The sequence below is a fragment of the Hemiscyllium ocellatum genome, chromosome 18 (assembly GCF_020745735.1).
Source record: "Hemiscyllium ocellatum isolate sHemOce1 chromosome 18, sHemOce1.pat.X.cur, whole genome shotgun sequence".
Taxonomy (NCBI): Eukaryota; Metazoa; Chordata; class Chondrichthyes; order Orectolobiformes; family Hemiscylliidae; genus Hemiscyllium; species Hemiscyllium ocellatum.
This window is the reverse complement of record NC_083418.1, coordinates 27870759-27892208: the sequence shown is the minus strand read 5'-3', so window position 1 is coordinate 27892208 and position 21450 is coordinate 27870759. Positions and strand designations below refer to the sequence as shown.

General features: G+C 41.8%; 1 protein-coding gene and 1 long non-coding RNA gene across 8 annotated transcripts in view; one reads left to right on the top strand and one right to left on the bottom strand.

Moving 5' to 3' along the window:
* Positions 1-21450, top strand: part of LOC132824379 (von Willebrand factor C and EGF domain-containing protein-like) — a 325791-nt gene that overhangs the window by 278320 nt on the left and 26021 nt on the right. For all 7 annotated transcript variants that reach the window (XM_060838784.1, XM_060838782.1, XM_060838783.1 and 4 more), the window contains 11 exons: positions 1011-1128; positions 1754-1839; positions 1977-2073; positions 5892-5974; positions 6246-6336; positions 7001-7083; positions 9415-9508; positions 13290-13372; positions 15677-15782; positions 16857-17264; positions 20566-20648. In XM_060838784.1, coding sequence (XP_060694767.1) covers positions 1011-1128; positions 1754-1839; positions 1977-2073; positions 5892-5974; positions 6246-6336; positions 7001-7083; positions 9415-9508; positions 13290-13372; positions 15677-15782; positions 16857-17264; positions 20566-20648 — 1332 coding nt within the window. The remainder of the gene's footprint in view (positions 1-1010; positions 1129-1753; positions 1840-1976; positions 2074-5891; positions 5975-6245; positions 6337-7000; positions 7084-9414; positions 9509-13289; positions 13373-15676; positions 15783-16856; positions 17265-20565; positions 20649-21450) is intronic.
* LOC132824380 (uncharacterized) lies at positions 5262-9748 on the bottom strand. Its single transcript, XR_009645661.1, has 2 exons — positions 9594-9748; positions 5262-5509 (listed from the first exon to the last, which is right to left on the bottom strand). It is a non-coding gene; the product is annotated as an uncharacterized LOC132824380 (long non-coding RNA).

The following is a 21450-nucleotide window of genomic DNA, read 5'->3' as shown; positions in this document are numbered from 1 at the left end:
AGATACAGATAGATTAAGAGACTAGTTTATGGCAAAATGGGTATGTTACCCATGTGTGCAATCCATCTTCGTACATTGTTGATAGATTGTTCCTACGCTGGCAGCATGGGCCACTCCAAATAAATATGCCTTATCTTCAGTTCAACTTTGCAATTATCTATAAGTCATGTTCCACAAATCCCTCAATTGTTTACCCATTTCTTCTCCTAATCTCTCATTACAAAACCTACCATCCCAATATCCACCATCATAAATCTCTACCAAATACAAATTTCGCTCACCATAAATTCATTCCCACTCCACATCCCTAATCGTTGCAAGCTCCTCTTTCCTTTCTGAACCAGTTTGGTCGTATAGATGGAAGTGGTTTATAGTCCTATCCAGTTCTTAGGAAGGATGACCCGAGAGTCCAACCTGTGTTTGGGGCCAGTGTGGTGGAGGCTTTCGGTCTTGACCTGAATGCCAGCTTAGTTTAGGTAAATCTAACCTACATGCACCCACCCTGCCCCATTATATGCCCAGTGGATATCGTTCTAACTTAAAATCAACACTTCCATATGAATTGCACTTCACTCTTCTGTAGTGAAGTGAGGCACTAGTGTGTATGAAATATTAACAAAGCAAACACATTGTCATCTGCCCCTTATTCGAGAATGATGTGTATACAGGATTGAGAGTTTCTGCTATTATTCTTCATGTGATGGAAAAGGTTGATTTACAACTCTCAGGCACACAGGGCAGTGCACCCCAGGAGCTGGTGGGATCTGGAACTCAGGATTTTCTCAGCTTCCAATCTGCTAAACTCCCTGCCATATTAGTTAAGGAGTTGGACTTTCAAAATGCCACTGACAGACATTGTTGTTGCCATTTTGAACGTTTGGTAAAAACAGAGTGGTACGAGTATTATCAACAGAAATAAACTCAGGACTGCAACTGATTTTTGTTTTTCATTTTGAGAAGTATTGATCATTTCTCTTTTAACCATTAAATTTGACTGACTGTGTCCTCAGAATGGTGAAGTGGAGTGTTCCTACAGCCCTTGTCCAGTGTTGCACTGTGCCAGAGAGAATTGGTTTCTGGAGCCTGGCCAGTGCTGCTTTACTTGCCGTCAGGATAAAAACATCAAAGGTGAGCTAAGGCTTTGAGAAATACGCCGGGTACCATTTTGGAATGAATGTATCTGAAAAATCCTTACAGAACTAAGACATAGGCAAAAACAAGAATTGCTGGTAACATGTAGCTTCCCCAAACTCCAGCCTATTCTGTCTCTTAGCCACATGTGCATTTTTCACTGAATACCTTCTCACTCCCTCACGATCATTTATGTCATATCAAGTAGTTACAAAATGCTACCAGTTTCCATGCTGCAATTGAGTATCGACTGTTTCTCTTCTACAACTCACTTTTTATCCAAATAATTTTGCTCAAAGGTGAATATTTCAGATTTGACAAAGGGTTATGTTCAAAATTGTAATCTGCCTTTGCTGCTGAATGATCAATGTCTTTTCAGTGTATGCTTTGATTTCCAGCATTAATAATGTCTTGTTTTTTCAATTAAGTGTGTTAATGAGTTGGTTTCAAGGTGTTTCATGTTTGATGCTTAATTATCTTCCGTTATATTTTGAATGATGAATTCACAGTGGTACGAAGTTGCACAAATTTTAGCTGATCGATTGCATATTAGTTATCCATATTTGTTTTTAATGGAACTTGAATTTCTCTGATTCTATTTTGTACCATTTCTCCTTGACAGGCTGTTTTGTAGATGACAATGGCATTGAGTTTCCAGTCGGGCAAATATGGTCACCTGGTGACCCTTGTGAAGTATGTGTGTGTCAGGTGAGTCCAGCCAGGAGAGAAACTCACGTTACCAATATGTGTGTTGCAGTGTCTCAGTAGAAAGTTTCTTGACCATTTCCTCTTGGATTGTTTTTTTGTGCTATTGTTCCTTGGTCTTATTGTCTGTTTCATTTCAGGAAGATGGTTCAATTGTCTGTAAGAGGACAGAGTGCTTGGAGACCTGTGCACACCCTATATTGGTTCCTGGACAATGTTGCCCAGATTGTTCTGCAGGTAGTTTACTAACTATTGGTGTGTCTGTATGGCAAGCAATTATTGCTGATCCCTAATTTCACTAGTGAAGTTGATGAAGGACATCACCTTGATCCGTTGTCATCCGTGTGCTGTAGGTACACATGCACTGCTGCTGGTTTGGGAGCTTTGGAATTTTAGCGCAACTGTGGTGAAGTAATGCAATGTATTCCTAAATCAGGATGATATGTTACTTAGAGGTATCTTGTAGATAGTGCTATGGCTATGTAGTTGATACCTTGTCCTTCTCGGCAGTGGAGTTCTCAGTGTGAATAATGAATGCTGGTCTTGCCATTGAAGCTTGTTTCTGTGAATGAATCAATTAAATAAAAGTGTAACAAGAAAGCAGGACTCAGTTATAGATTCAGAAATTGTACTCACATTGTATTTTGCAGTTTGTGCCCTAATCATAACTACCTGACATTCTTTTCACAGGGAAAGGCCAGTCGGCATTGGCCTAGCCCTAATTATCTCGATCCCTGGCACATCACCACTTAATGCAGCCATAATTGACAACATTGTCAACAGTGGAAGAGCATGATGAATACAGATGAACTAAAATGAAAACAGAATAGAATAAGGTGAACATCTCACCTGTGTAACCTGTGTTGCATGGTGCTATTAAAGAAGACTCGGCTAGTTACTGCAGTACACCTTGTAGATGGTACACGCTGCTGCCATTGTGCTTCAGTGTTAGAGGCAATAAATGTCAAAGGTAGTGAATGGGTTAACAATCAAGCAGGCTGCTTAGTTTCACAAGTGTTGAGCTTTTTGAGCATTGTTGGAATGGCATTAATTCATTTAAGTGCAGAATACTTCAGCACACTCCTTACTAGTGCCTTTACTATAGTGAATTGAATTTGGGAGTCTGGAGTCAAGATTAGAGTGATGCTGGAAAAGCACAGCTGGTCAGGCAGCATCCGAGGAGCAGGAAAAATCAATGTTTCAGGCAAAAGCCCTTGATTTGGATACTGCCTGACCTGCTGCGCTTTACCAGCACTCCTCTAATCTTGACTCTAATCTCCAGCATCTGCAGTACCCACTTCTGCCCTTTGGGAGTCAGGAGGTGAGTTCCTTGCTGACAACTATGCAGGCCTTGTATGCTTGATATTTAGGTAGTTGATCCAGTTAGGTTTCTGATTCGTGGTGACCTTAAGGATATTTGCTGATTGTAATGCCAACAGATATGAAGAGAATGGGGTTATAAATATCTCCTGTTGGAGATCATCATTGCTAAACATATATATGGTTCAAATATTACTTGGCATGTACAGTCAAAGACTGAATGTTGTCCGTATTTTGCTATACACAGATAATTGCTGAAATATCTGATGAACTGAGCATGTGAAATCATGAATGAACATCTCCATTTCTGACCTAATGATGAAAGGAAGGTCATTGAGGAAACATTTGAACACCAATCAGTTAATGACTATGATCTGGGAGGATGATGTAGTATTTTCAAATTGACCACTCCTGGTACCCTGTGGTCTTTTTCCAGTTCTTGGATACACTACTAGAGAGTGTCCAGAGAAGAGTCACTGACCTGGATCACATGAAGATTTATTGCATGATCACAAAAAGTACAAATCCATTGGGTGAGACATAATTAGAAGTTAAGCAATTTGGTGCAGATACACCTGCTCCCTCTAAAGGCTGGAGCGGAATTCTTTGTCTTCATCGTAGACTGTGTGCCATCAGGAGAATGGATGGAGGCAATGTAATATGACCAATAACCCCATCAGAACTACCAACTTCTGCTACAGGAGATAGCCAGGTCTATTTCAACTGAGGTTAGCTTTGAGGTGTTACTAAAGGGGACGGATTAAAATCCTATGGTGGTAGTGAGAGGATAGAGCTGAGGGCGGAAGATTGGCTTCTGCTCCCTTGACTCCAGAAACCCTGCAAACCAATACCTGAACAGGTAGTTGACTGCAGCTGAACAAGAAGAAGAATCTTGCCAATGCTCTTTACTGGTAGTCTGTTCATTACAGCTACTTAAATACCTTCAACACCTTTACACTGTGAACTCACTCGTATTCTTTCCCTTTCCTTTAGCTTTACTTGTTGCATTCTCTATTACCATGTCCTCTCTCCCCTCTTCCGCACTCCAGTGAGACTGTCTGGTCTTTCCAGTCTGGCAGTTCAACACATCATTGTTCTGCCAGTCTCATAGTCCGATCATTTATTCTGCACTATCAACACCCTTATTCCAGCATTCCACCAACCCCCTCCCTCCCCCCCCCGCCCACCCCACCACCCAGCATAAATGTTGCCAACTCCACACTTCACATTAACTCTGATGAAGAGTCATAGAACATAGAACATAGAACAATACAGCACAGAACAGGCCCTTCGGCCCACGATGTTGTGCCGAACATCTGTCCTAGATTAAGCACCCATCCATGTACCTATCCAATTGCCGCTTAAAGGTCGCCAATGATTCTGACTCTACCACTCCCACGGGCAGCGCATTCCATGCCCCCACCATGAGACTCGAAATGTAAGCTTGTTGTCTCCATGGATGCTGCCTGACCTGCTGAGGTTTCCCATATTTTTTGTTTTCAGTAAGTGCCTGCTCATGTTCACTTGTCTCTAGGCTTTGCCTTGTCACCCTAAGCGCAAAGCTCTTCAAGGTAAACTGACCATGAGGAAAGACTCAAAAATTGGCCGGTGCACATTCTGCAGCACTTTGATTTGGGGATTTTCAAACACGACTATGAATCTCCCTGAGTATCTTGTATCCAGCTAATGTAAAGCACAATCATTGAGCTCATAAATTTTGAAACCCGACTCCACTTGGTCAAAATGTAAACGCTGTTTGAGGATGTTCTCTGAATGGGGTGCTTTTGCCCTGGGTTGAAACTTGACTATCCTTGTATATTAGTGGAAAGTCAATCTGGTGTAAAAGTCAACACCATGATTTTGGCCTAAAACCCCCAAATTTTTGATACAACTGTGTAAAAGTCAGTCTTCAGATTTCAGGGATTTAAAGCCCAAAAGGTTCAGAACCAAGCAATATTCCTGGAAACGTCAATGATTTGATTCCAATGTAAATGTTTAAGTACCAATGAAAAAGAATGCTGGTAAATAGACAACTGTTGGATAAATAATATGGAATAGCTGTTTACAGTTTGTAATTTTGTGAAATAAATGTTAAATACTGAACATAAATTATTTATATTTTTATTATTTTATTCCATTGCAGTGGTCCTTTTTGGATTTCACTTGGGGCCAAATCAAGCGCACGGATCAACCCTTCATAACATTGTTCTTGTAAAAGTCAACCACATAAATTTTGATCTAAAAAATTGACTTTTACTCCAGTATATACAGTAGAACTGGACAGTTTCATTTTGAGGACATAAACTTGTAACAAAAACAAATTGCTGGAGAAGCTGAACAGATCTGGCAGCATCTGTGAAGAAAAAAAATCAGAATTAATGTTTCGGGTCCGGTGACCCTTTCTCGTTCAGAACATTCAAACTTCCTCTTTGTTCCTGATTTACAGCATCCTCAGTTCTTTCAGTTTTTACATAACCCTGTGAGATATGCTCAAGGTTTGCTGTTGCCCTTTTGGAATGACATGGCAGTTATCAATTTTTCTAATTCAGAGATAATTTAAAAAAAAACCCATAGGTAATTGAATTGTATATCATACAAAAATTATAGTATTGCAATTTCAGCTATTAAATACTTCCAGCTTCAAGGGGTAATAGTGGGCCTGCTTGTTTCAGGTCTTCATTCACTAATTGGTTTCTGAATTGGATCTGTCAGTAACCTATTTGTTTCCTTTGAAGGTTGTACCTATGGTGGGGTGACCTATCAGAATAATGAGAGCTTCCCATCAACATCAGATTCTTGCCTCACCTGCATCTGTCTGGTAGGTGTGTATGGGTCTTTAGTATTTCAGACTACAGCTCATTGCTGTTAAGCTGGGCTCAGATGTTTGAGGAGAAAGTCTGGGATTTTTATTTGCAGTAAGGTTGGTTATGACGTTTGACCTGTGTCTTTGCCTCTTGGATTAGTTCTGACACAAGATAAATTTCCAAGTTCTGTTCTTTCTTCTAAAGGATTCCTTCATTTTGTCACCAATCATGTCCAAAAGGACTCTAATACCTTTTAATATTTGACCATGTCCTTTTCTCCCACAGTCAGGCTCTGTTGCTTGCTCCCCGATGGAGTGCAAAGTTCGCTGCACTTACCCTTTCCATTCTGAAGGAGAGTGCTGTCCTCTTTGCATTGGTGAGTGCATCAATGATTTCAACAAGCCCTTCAGATGTGAGCAGTGAGCACTGGGTTTTATCACACTAGCTGTTTAACTTCAATGATTGTTATGATTGTATTTCCTTGCTTGGTGTTACTTGGGAACCAGAAAACTTCTAATCTCCTTGTCACTGTTTGCTCACTGTGTCTCACTCACTGCACTAATACTGATCCCACTGTTTGTCTCCTTCACTGTGTTAATCATTCTCCCACTCACTCTCTCTCCCTCACTGCACTAATCAATGTCCCTCTGGAGGAAGCAGCAAAATATTTCATTATAAAGAGGCAACGGATGGTAATGTATATACAACTTTTTTTCTCAAGTGTGTCTTATCTCAGAAGCTTCACTATATGGAGATATTTCGGAAGAGGGAGATCAGCTGCATTCTTCCATGTCCCAGACTGTGGGATATCCCAGGGCAGTTCACCCATCTGCGTTCTCTGTCATTGGTGTGTAAGTGCATAGCTTCGCTCAGATGGAACCGAACATCATTATCAAGAGATAGGTGCCCATCAACCTGATGTACTATGAAAGCTGACATTAATCAATGGCGAGCAGTTACTGACAATGAACAATGCCTAATTGTCGGGTTCATCTGTGTTGTGGCTGCATTCACGTATTCACATGGTCCTTGTTTTACAGATTGCAACTATGAAGGGAGGAAAGTCACCAATGGCCAGTCATTTCAGCCTGAAAATAGACCCTGCTACCAATGCAAATGCCAAGTGAGTGTGGCTTCACGAGGTGATAATTCCTGACAGAAAGAGCAGTGAAATTTATTACAGGACAATATCAGACACCATGTTGGAGGGTGTTGTGTGTGTCGGGGGTGATGGGGGGTGCATGGAGGAGGAGGAGGGATGGACCTTAAACATATAGTGAACAAGAGGGGATTGCAAGTCAAAGAAGGCTGTGGTTCAGTTGCAAGAAGTGAATGTTGTTATGAGCTATATATTGAATGTGGTTGATAGACTGATTCACTGTGTAGCCAGCCTGCGTCATGGCTGAATGTTGCATGGAACAAAGTGACTGTTGTCCCAGACAGAATTGGTGTTCTTAATGACCACGGTTAAGGTGTTTTAATCTGAGGTTTATATGTAAACTCAGAGTGCATGTCCCCAGTTTAAGTCATTCTAATAGCAAGCTTTCTGTGTAAATTCTAAAACAAAGAAGATTATTTGTTATTACAAGCATTGCCTGGATGTTTAAAAATGCAACATCTTACTAATTCAATTTGCACAAAGATTAGATACACTTGAAAACAAAAAAGATGCAATTACAGCATGGAATTGTTTCAGTTTTTGTATCAGATCTGTATTCTCTTAGATGTGTTGAAGTTTTTATTGCAGTGAAGGACTTGTCGAGCTTTTTCAGTACGTTGCAATGTTTATTGTTGTCAATGCCAGGAGGTTGGTTCTCGCATGATCTTGACATTGGAACAGATTGGAGAGAGATCTTCTCCCAATTTTAAGGTGCTGTTGTGAGCTACCTTGGCTTCCCAGTTGGCCAAAGTAGATTCAATGGTTTTGTTGATGGTTTCTCTATGTCTGAAGAGCTGCTTTCTACTTTAAAAATAGACAACAAACATGACCCAAATTATCTAGTTCCAAGTCAGCCCATGTTGTGGGCTTTTTGTGTCTAATCATTTTTTGGGATGTGGACATTGCAGGTTGGCCAGCACTTATATTGCCCATCCCTAGTTGCCCTTGAGAAGGTGGTGGTGAGCTGCCTTCTTGAACTGCTGCAGTCCACCTGCTGTAAGTTGACCCACGGCGCACTTAGGAAGGGAATTCCAGGATTTTGACCAGGCGACAGTGAAGTAATGGTGACATATTTCCAATTCTTGTGGGGTTCCTTCCCTCGGCTCCATCTTTAACCAGATAATGGCTACAGACTTTTGACCCACAGTGCCAATGCAAAATGTCACGTGGCATGCTGCAACATCTTGACAGCCTTTTGGTTTCACTTGTTAAAATGGAGCTTTTACATTTGTAATACCAATGTGCGTGGGCAAGCAAATATTGATCTGATGTTGATGTCAAAGTTTGGTTGCAAATGATCACTTTGTTTCCAATTACCAACTACCAGATTAGTATCAGAGAATGCTAGTTCTATAAGTTTTATTATCAACATCTTTTTTAATAGAGCTATTTGAATCAAACAAGGGAACAGAGTTTAAGTTCATATGTTGACTTAAAAAAAAGTCTCGGACCACACAAAAGTTTCTGTATCAAAACACACTTTATTTAGATAAAGCCGGTGAGAGATCAAGTCTATAGTCCAGAGTATCAAATAAGATAATCTTGGATGGAGTAAAGACAGATCTCTGATTTTTAGCAAAAAGGCAGCATATTTTATAACCCTTATGTGCGTAACAATTTCATATGTTTCAGTTCCCTCACAATGTAATGTTTCTACCTCTAATTAAGTTCTTGTAAGTAAAATTAGATGACTAACACATTTTAGTCTTGTTCACATAGGTCGAAACAAAGTTAGTGATTTAAATGTTTCTACATCTGGTGCCGTTCTCTTGTGTCAAAGCAGATAAAGCAAAAAAAATTATCAGTATTTTATTCATTGGAGGTGATGACAGTTCCGTCTGAGAAAGAACAGCTACAAGGTTATGTCAAGAGTCTTACATTCTTAACTTCATTCTCACGGTTGCTGTGACTGCCATTTTAAAAATGTAAGACAAATTATTATTGCAAGATGGAAACTTTAAATGGAGGCTTTTAACTGTTGGTTCCCCAGTACTTTATCACATGTGATGTAAATGATTCTGTAATCTTTTTCATATTTCCTGTGATTTGTGAGTTTCCATCTTCCCCTCTTCTCCCTCATTCCCTCCATTCCCCCCCTTCCTCTCACACTCCCCCCCCCCCCCCACCCCCACCCCCAATCTCCCTCTCTCTCTCCCCTCTCTCTGTCTTTGTGCTACTCCATCTGTGTTGGTCTCTCTCTCTCACATTCTGACTCCACATCTCAATCTCCCTACTCTGTAACTCAGTTTCTCCGTATCACCCACCTCTTACTCTCTGTCCATCTCTCTCAAACAGTTTGGAGAAGTAAGTTGTGACATTCTGATGTGTGAACCACCTTCCTGTGAGAACCCCTACTCCATGCCTGGTGAATGCTGCCCAACTTGCTCAGGTAAGATCCAACAGTGTTTCAGTATTTATAACTCATAGTGACATTGTGCCTGCATCTTCGTTTCCATGTTTTACTGTGATCTTACTTGTAAATCATAGGTTGGCAGTAAAAAGTGAGGTCTGCAGATGCTGGAGATCAGAGCTGAAAATGTGTTGCTGGTTAAAGCGCAGCAGGTCAGGCAGCATCCAAGGAACAGGAAATTCGACGTTTCAGGCATGAGCCCTTCTGCTTTAGCTTCCAAATTCTATGGGAGGACCATTGAACAAATGTTAGACTATTTCTTGTAGTTAGCTCAATGAGCATCCAAATAAAGCTGCTGAAAATCCAAATAAAGCTTCACCGGATGGGACACTGTGTACAGAAAATCATCTCCACATCAGGTCCTGTTTTCCTAAATCTCGAATGGCCAGTGTTCCAGAGAGAACATGGATCCAGCACAGCATATTTTGAATTAATTTCCTGTAGCTGATTCTTTACTGTGTGTCATGTTTGTTATGCATCGAATTGTGACTGACTGGTTATGAAGTGATTTTTTTTTATTCACTCGTGGGCTGGTTGGACAGCATTTGTTTTCCCTCCCCAGTTGCCCCTTGAGAAGGTGGTGGTGAGTTACCTCCTTGAACCACTGCAGTCTATGTGCTGTAGGTTAACTCAACAATGCCTTTGGGGAGGGAATTCTAGGATTCTGACTCATTGCCAGTGAAGGAACAGGAACATATTTCCAAGTCAAAGATGGTGAGTGGCTTGGAGAGAAACTTGCAGGTGGTGGTGTTTCTATGTATTTGCTGCCTACAACCTTCTAGATAGAAGTGATCATTGCTTTGGAAGTGCTGTCTAAGGATCTTTGGTGAATTTCTGCAGTGCATCTTGTAGATAGTACATGCTGCTGCTACTGAGCATCAGTTGTGCAGGGAGTAGATGCTTATGGATGTGGTGCCAAGCAAGCAGACTGCTTTGTCCTGGATGGTGTCAAGCACCTTGAGTGTTGCTGGAGCTGCACTCAGCCAGGCAAATAGGGAGTAGTCCATTGTTCTCCTAACTTGTGCCTTGTGGCTATTGGACAGGCTTTGGGAAGTCAAGAAGTGAGGTGCTGTGTCGGGAGTATTCCAGTAAATGTAATGCACTACTGCGATTGCAGGGATTTTTACAGTGGCAATCGGTTTCTTTTGGGAGTAAACATTGGGTCAAGAATGCACAGTGTTGTCCACTGATCTTACTGCATCTGGTTCTGCACAAGCTGTTTGTAAAATCACCAAGTGGATGATGCAAAATAGACTGAACTGCAATTAAAATCCATGCCATTGGATTTGACCATTTTAATGCCACTGTTTTCTTGGATCATTGTGCTGTATGTCCCTAACTTGGGCAGAAAACTGATGGAGAAATACAAATCAGGTTCTTAGGACATACATAGGGCCACTGAGCCACTTTAATGACCTATTAAATGGAGCATCTTGCTGAACAAAACATGGTGAGCAAAAATCAGTTACCTTTCCCATTTCTATATTCCTTCATGGGATGTGAGCATCACTATAGTAAGGCCAGCATTGTAACCATTCCCTGATCGCCCTTGAACTGGGTGGCTCACTAGGTGAATTCAGAGGGCAGTTAATAGTTAAGCATGTGGCTCTGGAGTCACATGTAGGACAGATCAAGTTAGGTTGGCAGATTTCCTTCCATGATTCTGATGAACCCAAAGAATTTTTTTAACTTGTTCAATGTCCAGATATTACCATGATGCCATCATCTCCCAGCTTGTGAGACCAGGATTAACAAAATGTTCCGGAACAGATAGATCACTGCTTCCTTGATCTTGCCTCTATTTCTGGATTTGAAAATTTCATCACAGTTCCTCCTGATAATATAGGGTCAAGGGTGTCCTGCAGGTAGACTGCCTATAATTTCAGTTTTAATCCAGAAAGCTACCTCTGGGCAGCCTTTTTTGGGTAGGCAGGTTGCTACATCAATTCTGATGAGGCCAATTTAGATTAGATTACTTACAGTGTGGAAACAGGCCCTTCAGCCCAACAAGTCCACACCGACCCGCCGAAGTGCAACCCACCCATACCCCTACATATACCCCTTACCTAACACTACGGGCAATTTAGCATGGCCAATTCACCTGAATCGCACATCTTTGGAATGTGGGAGGAAACCGGAGCACGCGGAGGAAACCCACGCAGACACGGGGAGAACGTGCAAACTCCACACAGTCAGTCGCCTGAGTTGGGAATTGAACCCAGGTTTCAGGCGCTGTGAGGCAGCAGTGCTAACCACTGTGCCACCGTGCCGCCCACAAAAACGATGTTAAAACTATGTTTTCACTGTATCTTCCAAACGATCAATCCATTGTTCCAATGACTGAGGAGCAACCAGTGATTGTAATACCATCCTCCCCTGTCCTCCTAACATGTGACAATGTAACAATGATTTTCATGTATGTAACAGTGTGGCTTAATCTGGTGTGTAACTGGTTCATTGTTGTTTGGTTTGGTTTGTGGTAAGATGGTAGCCACACTGAGCTGAGTGACCATGACTCGGCTTTATTAAACCTAATTGCTTACAAGTCATGGTAAGACAGGGCATATTATTGGATCTGAGAGACTCAAGAGTCCAGGTCCATGTGGTCTGACAACACTATTGTATTGTTCTTTTTTCATACGCTGAGTGGCTATTCGTAAAGTAGATGAACTCTTTACTTCACATCACTTCTCAATTTCTTCAACGGCTCCATTTTTAACCATCATGAAAAACCACTGTACTCCCAATTCCCATCCCCCCCACTCCACACGCATCTTTTTCACTTGAGGAATCAGTCTCCAATTAGCATTCTCAGCTCTCTTGGACGTTTTACAGGATGCAAGGCCTCATTTATCATTGTCCGGGAGGGTGAGCACATTGTTTGGTGGCAGCTCTTCAGAGGATGTGAACATTTCTGGAATGCTGTCAGAAACTAGAAGTGCGTCTTTGTTGCTGGGGGAATAGACTTCAGAATCAGGAGGGGGAAGAAATTCCTGCATAGCTCTGTGGTCTGCAGTATTGCTAAGGTGTTTTCTACAAGACTGCCCCTATTCTGGGGGTGATCTTCTTCCTTAGCAAAGGCTTGCTTCTCCCTGACGGTCTTCTGCAAACTTCAAGGAAGATGCCTGCTCTCTTGCAAGAGTGTCTTTTTTAAACATAAGATTAATTAACTGCAGGGGAACATTCATAGTTTGTAGTGATCTGAGTTCTGAACACTGCTGTGCAAATGAAACATTTTCCCCAAGCCTTTGCTGTGTTCGTTGATTGAGAACAATGGCTGAGCTTGTCAGAAATTTGCAATAAGCTTTCCTCTTTGCATCTCAGTTGAAGTTCCTTTTTTGAGAGACAAAAATAGAAATATTGCCAGAAAAGCTCAGCAGGTCCAACAACATCTGTTCAGAGAAATCAGAGTCAATTGACCCTTCCTCAGAACTTTCTTTTTTTGCTTTGATTTTAAGGTCTGTCAAGATATTCTGTGTCTCTCTAAGCTTTTTACCAATTAATCCCAAATTTGTTGAATGAGGAATATCTGATACATTTGTATGCTCTCTGCCAGTTATGCAGCCCATTAATTTCTGAATGTTGACCATTGACATGGTCCAAGTTGGATTTAAGCACTTCCTTTTTCCTGCTTTGCTTTTTATCACTGTTTGTAGTTCTTTAACTATTAGTTGCTGGATTAGTTCATTAATTTGATTTTTTTTTCTCAAATAATGATAACTTTGTTTTCCTAGCTTTCTTATTTAACTCCTCTCTGTAGTGTGTCTATATGATGGCCAGGTTCTGGAAGATGGAGGATATTATATCTCAGCCACTGACCCCTGTGTCGTCTGTCTCTGTAAGGTAGGTGTTGTCACAGTGAGTGGATGTGATCGATGCAAATGGGTTGTTTCTCTTTCATTGAGAGTGCAGAATTTGAAGACAGAAGTTTAGACGTCCCAAGCATTGAGTGATATGAAAATGAAAGGAACAATACTTTTCCAAGGTAATAATCCCACAGAATGAATTAATATAAAACACAGTTGTGACTGAAATATTTAAATCATTGACAAAAAGTAGTTGGTCACATGAGAATGGGATTGGCTATTGATGGGGTACACATGTATCTTAAAAAACTGAAAGAGCTGCAGGTGCTGGAAATCTGAAGCAAAAGCAGAAATTGCTGGAAAAGCTCAGCAGGTCTGGCACCGTTTGTGGAGAGAATTCAGAGTTAATGTTTCGGGTCCAGTGACCCTTTCTCAGAACTCCCAAGTAACTAGATTTCTCCTGTACTATTGTCCATGGCTGAACAGTGGGATTGTGGGGCTGGGTGAAGGAGCTTTGCTTTATTCTCAAACTTAAAGCACCGTTTCCACAAAAATTTCCTCAGGAGGTGGAATGCAGTTCCTGATAGGTTACATGCCACTCAGAGGAACACTGATGTTTGGATAAATGGCTGCTCATGTTCTTACACAAAGTAGACAACAAGCACTGGATCAGAGTTTGGTTTAAGGAGACATGAGATATTGAATAGAATCCGAATACCTGGAGGTCCTCATTTCGGTGATCTAGGCGCTACCAGAATGCACCATGTAATTGGTTGTTTCTGACCATCTCACTAGCTTTTCACCACTCTGTTTTGTCCAGTTATTACTTAAGCTGCATGTGGCTGAAGTGTGGTTCCTTGAATGTGTGGGTGTACTACGTGGATTAAGTCAAGCACTAGACATGTGCACAGATGGTAAAAGTTGTCAAAAGGCAAGGGAGAGGGAGGGAGGCAGGCAGTCACCATAATCAGGAGAGAACTCATATGTAAGAAGCATTAAACGTGAAGGCAGAACGGTCAAGAAGACAATTATAGGCCAAACTGCATTTAGAATTTGTCAATATCTGCTCATAATGAAAGTGATTGCTATTTATAAAGATTATTGATAACAATATTCAGGGCAGCATGGTGGCTCAGCGACTAGCACTGCAGCCTCACAGCACCGGGGACCCAGGCTCGAATTTCAGCCTCGGGAGACTGTTTGTGTGGAGTTTGCACATTATCCCCGTGTGGGTTTCCTCTGGGTGGTCCAATTTCCTTCCACAGCCCAAAGATGTGAAGGTCAGATGAATTGGCCATGCTAAATTGCCCGTAGTGTGCATGGACGTGTAGGTTAGGGGTAAATATAGAGTAATGGAGAGTGGGTTTGGGTGGGGTACTCTTCGGAGGGTCAGTGTGGACTTGTAGGGCTGAAGGGCCTGTTTCCACTCTGTAGGGATTCTATGAGTATTCACATTTAATGAATGTTTGCTGTTTATTATTGAAAAGGGAGCCTCCACTGCTTATTAAGGCTTAGTTGGGTCAGTTTGTATTTTGAGTCAATTCTGTAAATATAAAGTTGATTTCAAATTGGCTACAGCGCATGAGGATATAAGAGTAGATTTTCAAACAGTTGTTTCGAGATGGTGCCAATGAAGATTGTTCAGTCGCAACACATTTCAGCAAAAGGCCTCATCAAATTGGGTGACTATTATAGAAAATGAGATACCTCATTTTACTGTTTGTTGAATGGAGAATGTCACAATGAGATGTGGTCTCCACTCGTAATCTAAGTTTAGCAGTAATCTTTAGATTAGATTAGATTCCCTACAGTGTGGAAATAGGCCCTTCGGCCCAACAAGTCCACACTGACCTTCCAAAGAGTAACCCACCCAGATCCATTTCCCTTCGACGAATGCATCTAACCCTACGGGCAATGTAGCGTGGCCAATTCACCTGACCTGTACATTTTTGGACTGTGGGAGGAAACCGGAGCACCTGGAGGAAACCCACGCAGACACGGGGAGAATGTACAAACCCCACACGAACAGTTGCCCGAGGCTGGAATCAAACCTGAGTCCCTGGCGCTGTGAGGCAACAGTGCTAACTACTGAACCAACGTGTCGCCCTGAGATTTGACCATTCCATGTAGTGTGAGCTTCTGTCCTGAATCCAAAAAAAAATCAGAGATTCTAAACCCCCTCTCCCAAACCCTGGGTTGGAATAAAACCTGTGTCACAGACCAGTATTTCACTCGTGTAAGTTATTAATTTGCACCTTGATGTTCAATGTTTGATGTTGTTCTTGTATGAGATACTGAGATAGCTTTTCAATAGCATGACTCTCTGCCTCTCCCACCCCAGGAAGGCAATGTAGAGTGTGACTGGAAAGGAGATAGCTGTACAGAGCTGGAATGTGAAGAGCCTTTACTTCATATCCCTGGCAGCTGCTGTCCCATGTGTCCTGACTGTAAGTATCCTCTTCAGTGGAGCTGGTTGAGGACTGGTTCTCATGATCATTGGCTTTATCAATAACCTATCGGGACACAAAATAATTTAAAATGTCAAGTTACATTTTGAAATATGATTTAATTCTAATGGGTATGGAAGGTTTGAGTTATAAAGAAAGGCTGGACAAGCTGGGACCTTTTTCACTGGATTGTAGGAAGTTGAGGGGTGACCTGATAGAAGTTTATAAAATAATGAGGGGCATGGATAGAGTTAATGGTAGTTGTCTTTTCCGTAGGATGGGGATTTCAAGAGTAGGAGGCATATTTTCCAGCTGAGGGAAGGGATTTAAAAAAGACATGAGGCAATTTTTTTTTCACAGAGGGTGGTAGACATGTGGAATGAACTTCCTGAGAAAGTGCTGGATGCTGGTACAATTACAACAATAGATTGATTAGTACATGACGAGGAAAGGTTTGGAGGGATATGGGCCAGGAGCAGGCAGGTGGGACTAGTTCAGTTTGGGATTATATTCGTCACGGACTGGTTAGACCGAAGGGTCTGCTTTCCTGCTGCATGACTCTATGACTCCATGACCCTTGATCTTTGTCTGAGATGGGTCCAAAGGGGCACATCTGAGATCCTGAGTGCAATTCCAAACATAAATTCTGAGCTTAATTTCAGTGTAAGTCCTGACGGTTAGTTTAAAGATTAAAAGGTCATGAGGTTCTTATAATAGCTCTACTACTTCATTGGAAGTGCATCTGAAAAGTAATTCCCGTGTGTCAGTGGAGTTTTCAAGCACTTGCTGGGAATTATTGCTGGTGAAACAGGAGCTGATAAACTCCTGTGATAAACTACCATTTCAGTACTTATTCACCCAAGCAGTGACTGGATCATTTCATCTTAAAGCAGTGCAGACAAAGACGTATTGAATTTTTCTAGAGGCAGTTAGATACTATGATATGCTGAAATCATATGGGTATGGAAGGATGGTCTTAATGAAACTGATCAACTGCTTCATTGATATTATCATAAGAGTCATCAACAATTTTTGACTTCTGATTCTATATCCTGAATTTCCCTTCTTTTCCAGTATCTACTGAGAGCTCAGTGTTGTACCCTCCTATCACCGACAATATGATCCCTGAGAAACCGGCACCAACACGGTTCTCCCGAGGACATTGGAGAGCGACAGCTCAGCCTCATCCCTCTGGCCTGGATGGCAGGCTGTTATCTGTGTCTCCTTCAGCCAGTCCCACAGCCAGGCAGCACACCCTGCATCGGATTCTGCTGTGGAGTGTCAGGAGCAAGCTAGCGCAGGGATTCACTGCTTCGCCTGAGAGGTCTGAGATTGTCACAACACAACAACCAGTGGTTGGACACGCCACAGAAATGGACAGGAGCACCGACAGTACGGTCCAGGGGCATTCTGTGACACAGACTGAGCTGCCTTCACCGACAATGGCCAAAATCACTTCGCTAAATGCTTCCAGTTTTCAAGGCAAGATTTTTCAGGAAGACTTGAGTAAGCACAAAGGGAGAGGAAGAAAGAAAAATGTTCAGCTTGGGGGGGTACATGGATAATGAGGACCTGAGTGCGGTCAGATCAGGCTACAGGTGTAGAAAAAAGTCAGAAATGGTTGTGAGCTGATTAATGCTGTTAGTGAGGTAACATACACTTAGACTGTTAATGAACCAAAAGGAAGTGTTCAGTTTGTTAAACACCACTTGCAGGAAATCAAGAGCACAATTGCCTAAACAACATATTGCTAATATACCAGGTACATGTTTTGAGCTTGTGATAGGATCGCAATGTTGATTGTTCCATTAATTCATAAAGTACTAAGCACTGTAGATTCAAATACTGCTCATTGCAGATGACTGGAAAATAACCTTCACAAAACACCCACTGCTGCAGTCTCAGGCACTGAGTGCAGCACAGAGCGAGAGCAAGATACGAAACCAGACGTAATAATTTAATAATAAAAGAAGCACACAAGAAAAAAAACAATGTGCTATGAAGCCACTGACATTGGCTAAGTGATGCACTTCACGAGAGAGACATGCATTGTTTGATGAGTACTCTCCCTCAGACATAAGAGAACTTCAAACCAAATCCTCTCAGAATCTCATCTGCAACTTAACACCACTTCCCTCCTTTCAGTAATGCCATGTCTGCTGCACTTCTTGATGTTGACAGCCTAAATCCTCTGCTTCAAATGAGGCACTGTGTCCTTGATATTGTTTCCTGTCTGTTCCCGATACTGCCTGTTAGATACATAGTGTGTGCTGAAAGCTGTCTGATATGAATATCATATTTGGAGTTTGGATCTTAGAATAGTAGCAGATGGAGTTGGCTGGTTATTTTTCTGAAGGGTTTAAAGGACATAACTAGACAGTAATTTAGATTATTGCAATCTCCCATGTGACTGAGTAGTGAAACCACATGGGAAACCTTAAAAATTGGGAAAACACAAGTCCAGAGACAGTATGTTCCTGTTCGGCTGAAAGACAAGGCTGGTAGGTGTAGGCAATACTGGATGATGAGGGAAATTGAGGTTTTGGTCAAAAATAAGAAGGAAGCATATTTCCACTACAGAAAGCAGAAATCGAGTGATTCCCTAGAACCGTATAAAGTCAGTAGGAGTATACCGAAGAGGGAAATCAGGAGGACAAAAGGGGGGACATAAGATAGCTTTAGCAAATAGAGTTAAGGACAATCCAAAGAGATTTTACAAATACATTAAGGACAAAAGGGTAACTAGGGAGAGAAAACGGCTCCTTAAAGATCAGCAAGGCAGCCTATGTGTAGAACTACAGGCGATGGGGGAGATGTAAGCAAATATTTTGCATCAGTGTTTACTGTGGAGAAGGATATGGAAGATATAGAATGTGGGGAAATAGATGGTGACATCTTGAAAAATGTCCATACTACAGAGGACAAGGTGCTGGATCTCTTAAAATGCATAAAATGGATAAATCCCCAGGACCTGATTAGGTGTACCCTAGAACTCTGTGGGAAGCTAGGGAAGTGATTGCTGGTGAGGTGCTGGAAAACTGGAGGGTTGGCTCATGTAGTGCCACAATTTAAGAAAGGTAGTAAGGAAAATCCTGGAACAACAGACTGGTGAGCCTGAAATCAATGGTGGGCAAGTTGTTGGAGGGAATCCTGAAGGATGGGATTTACATGTATTTGGAAAGGCAAGGACTAATTAGGGACAGTCAACATGGCTTTGTTCATGGGAAATTGTGTCTCACTAACTTGATTAGGTATTTGGAAGAAATAACAAAGAGGATTGATGAGGGGAGAGTGTGGATGTAATTTATATGGACTTCAGTAAGGTATTCAACAAGGTTCCTCAAGAATGGGGCCTCATTCCTAATGAAGGACTCCAGTCCAAAACGTCAATTTTGCTGCTCCTTGGATGCTGTCTGACCTGCTGTGCTTTTCCAGCAACACATTCTCAACTTTGATCTCCAGCATCTGCAGACCTCACTGCCTTCTAGCAAAGAAGGTTACCTGTGAGTGAACAGAATCTTGATCAGATGGGCCAATGGGCCAAGGAGTGGCAGATGGAGTTTAATTTAGATAAATATGAGGTGCTGCATTTTGGAAAGATGAATCAGGGCAGGATTTACACACTTAATGGTAAGGTCTTGGGGAGTGTTGCTGAACAAAGAGACCTTGCAGTGCAGGTTCATGTTTCTTGAAAGTGGAGTCACAGGTAGATAGGATAGTGAAGAAGATGCTTGGTATGCTTTCCTTTATTGGTCAGAGTATTGAGTACAGGAGTTGGGAGGTCATGTTGTGGCTGTACAGGACATTGGTTAGGCCACGTTTGGAATATTGCATGCAATTCTGGTCTCCTTCCTATCGGAAAGATGTTGTGAAACTTGAAAGGGTTCAGAAAAGATTTACAAGGATGTTGCCAGGGTTGGAGGGTTTGAGCATAGGGAGAGGCTGAACAGGCTAGGGCGGTTTTCCCTGGAGCGTTGGAGGCTGAGAGGTGACCTTATAGAGGTTTACAAAATTATGAGGGGCATGGATAGTGTAAATAGACAAAGACTTTTCCATGGGGTGGGCAAGTTCAAAATTAGAGGGCATAGGTTTAAGCTGAGACGGAAAAGATTTAAAAGGGACCTAATTGGCAACTTTTTCATGGAGAGGGTGGTGTGTGAATAGAATGAGCTGCCAGAGGGAGTGGTGGAGGTTGGTACAATTACAGCATTAAAAGACATCTGTGTGGGTGTCTGAATAGGAAGAGTTTAGAAGGATATGGGCCAAATGCTGGCAAGTGGGACCAGATTAATTAGGATATCTGGTTGGCATGGATGAGTTGGGCTGACAGGTCTGTTTCCACACAGTACATCTCTATGACTCTATGACTGTCTGCATAAGGACATATGGGCTCCAGCAAAGGTATTCATATTGCTGCTGCAAATAGTGAGGGATTTAATAGGATTTTTGAGTTCCCTTCCTAGAATCAATCCATCATGGCTGTATGTTCACACCATCCAATAATAAACTGAAAGATTGATCAATATTCCACAATTCACTGTTGATGCTAAAATAACTAACATGTTATCATGAAATAAGTGGCAGGAACACTTGACTGATTTTTTTCCTGACTTGATACAAGTCACAATCCAAAAAGAAATTGACTTCACTTGAACAATTCTTTGGGGTTAACATGGACTCTGAGCAGAGCATTGCCTCTGGATCATTACAGAGGAAGACGTGGTGTTCTTCTAGGAACATTTTCCGATGCAAGTAAATGCTTACATTCTTTTACTTTTCACAGGCTGTTTATTTAATGGTGTGAACTACACCAATGGATCTCAGTTCATCCATCGTGATGAGCCCTGTCTTCAGTGTCAATGCTCCGTAAGTAAACATTGTGTAACTTACATCTGATGGAAACTGATTTTGGGAATAATCAATACAGGGGATGATAAAACATTAACTTTCAATTAAAGATATATATACTCAAAGGAGCAATTCCATTTCTTCATTCCAGGAGCAGATCATATTCTGAAAATGTGTTGCTGGAAAAGCACAGCAGGTCAGGCAGCCCTTGGATGCTGCCTGACCTGCTGCGTTTGTCCAGCAACACATTTTCAGCTCTGATCTCCAGCATCTCACTTTCTCCTCGCAGATCATATTCTGCCAGTTTCATCAAGTGATGGCTTCCATCACTTCTGAGTACACACAGATTTGACTGAGTTATTCCTTGCTTTGCTTCATTGAGATTTAATGTGATGGACACAACTGAGGACTGTGAGAGAGCACATTACAGTCCAGGAAAGTGGTTTCATCTTTTGCATTGTTGTGAATACGTTTTGGGTAGATATTCCCCTTCAGTTCAGCATTGCTGACCACTCCAACGAGCAGACCTCATTAGACTGCTGGTTTTAACAGAGGACCCAGCCCCTGGTCTCTTCTTTTTCAGGTATCTATGTGAATTGTAAGCATGGACTGAAGAAAGTGTTGTGGGAGCTTTATGTCACTTTGCTGTAATGGTCAATCCCACTCTGAACATTCCAGCCACATAGAAGGGCACTGGGAGATCATTTTGTGCAGTCACTGGAGATGTGTGAAGAGCAATGATACATTTAAGTTATGTCTGTTATTCAGAGCCTGTTTACTTCTGCACACAATTCCTTTAAATCACTGCAGTGGCTGTACA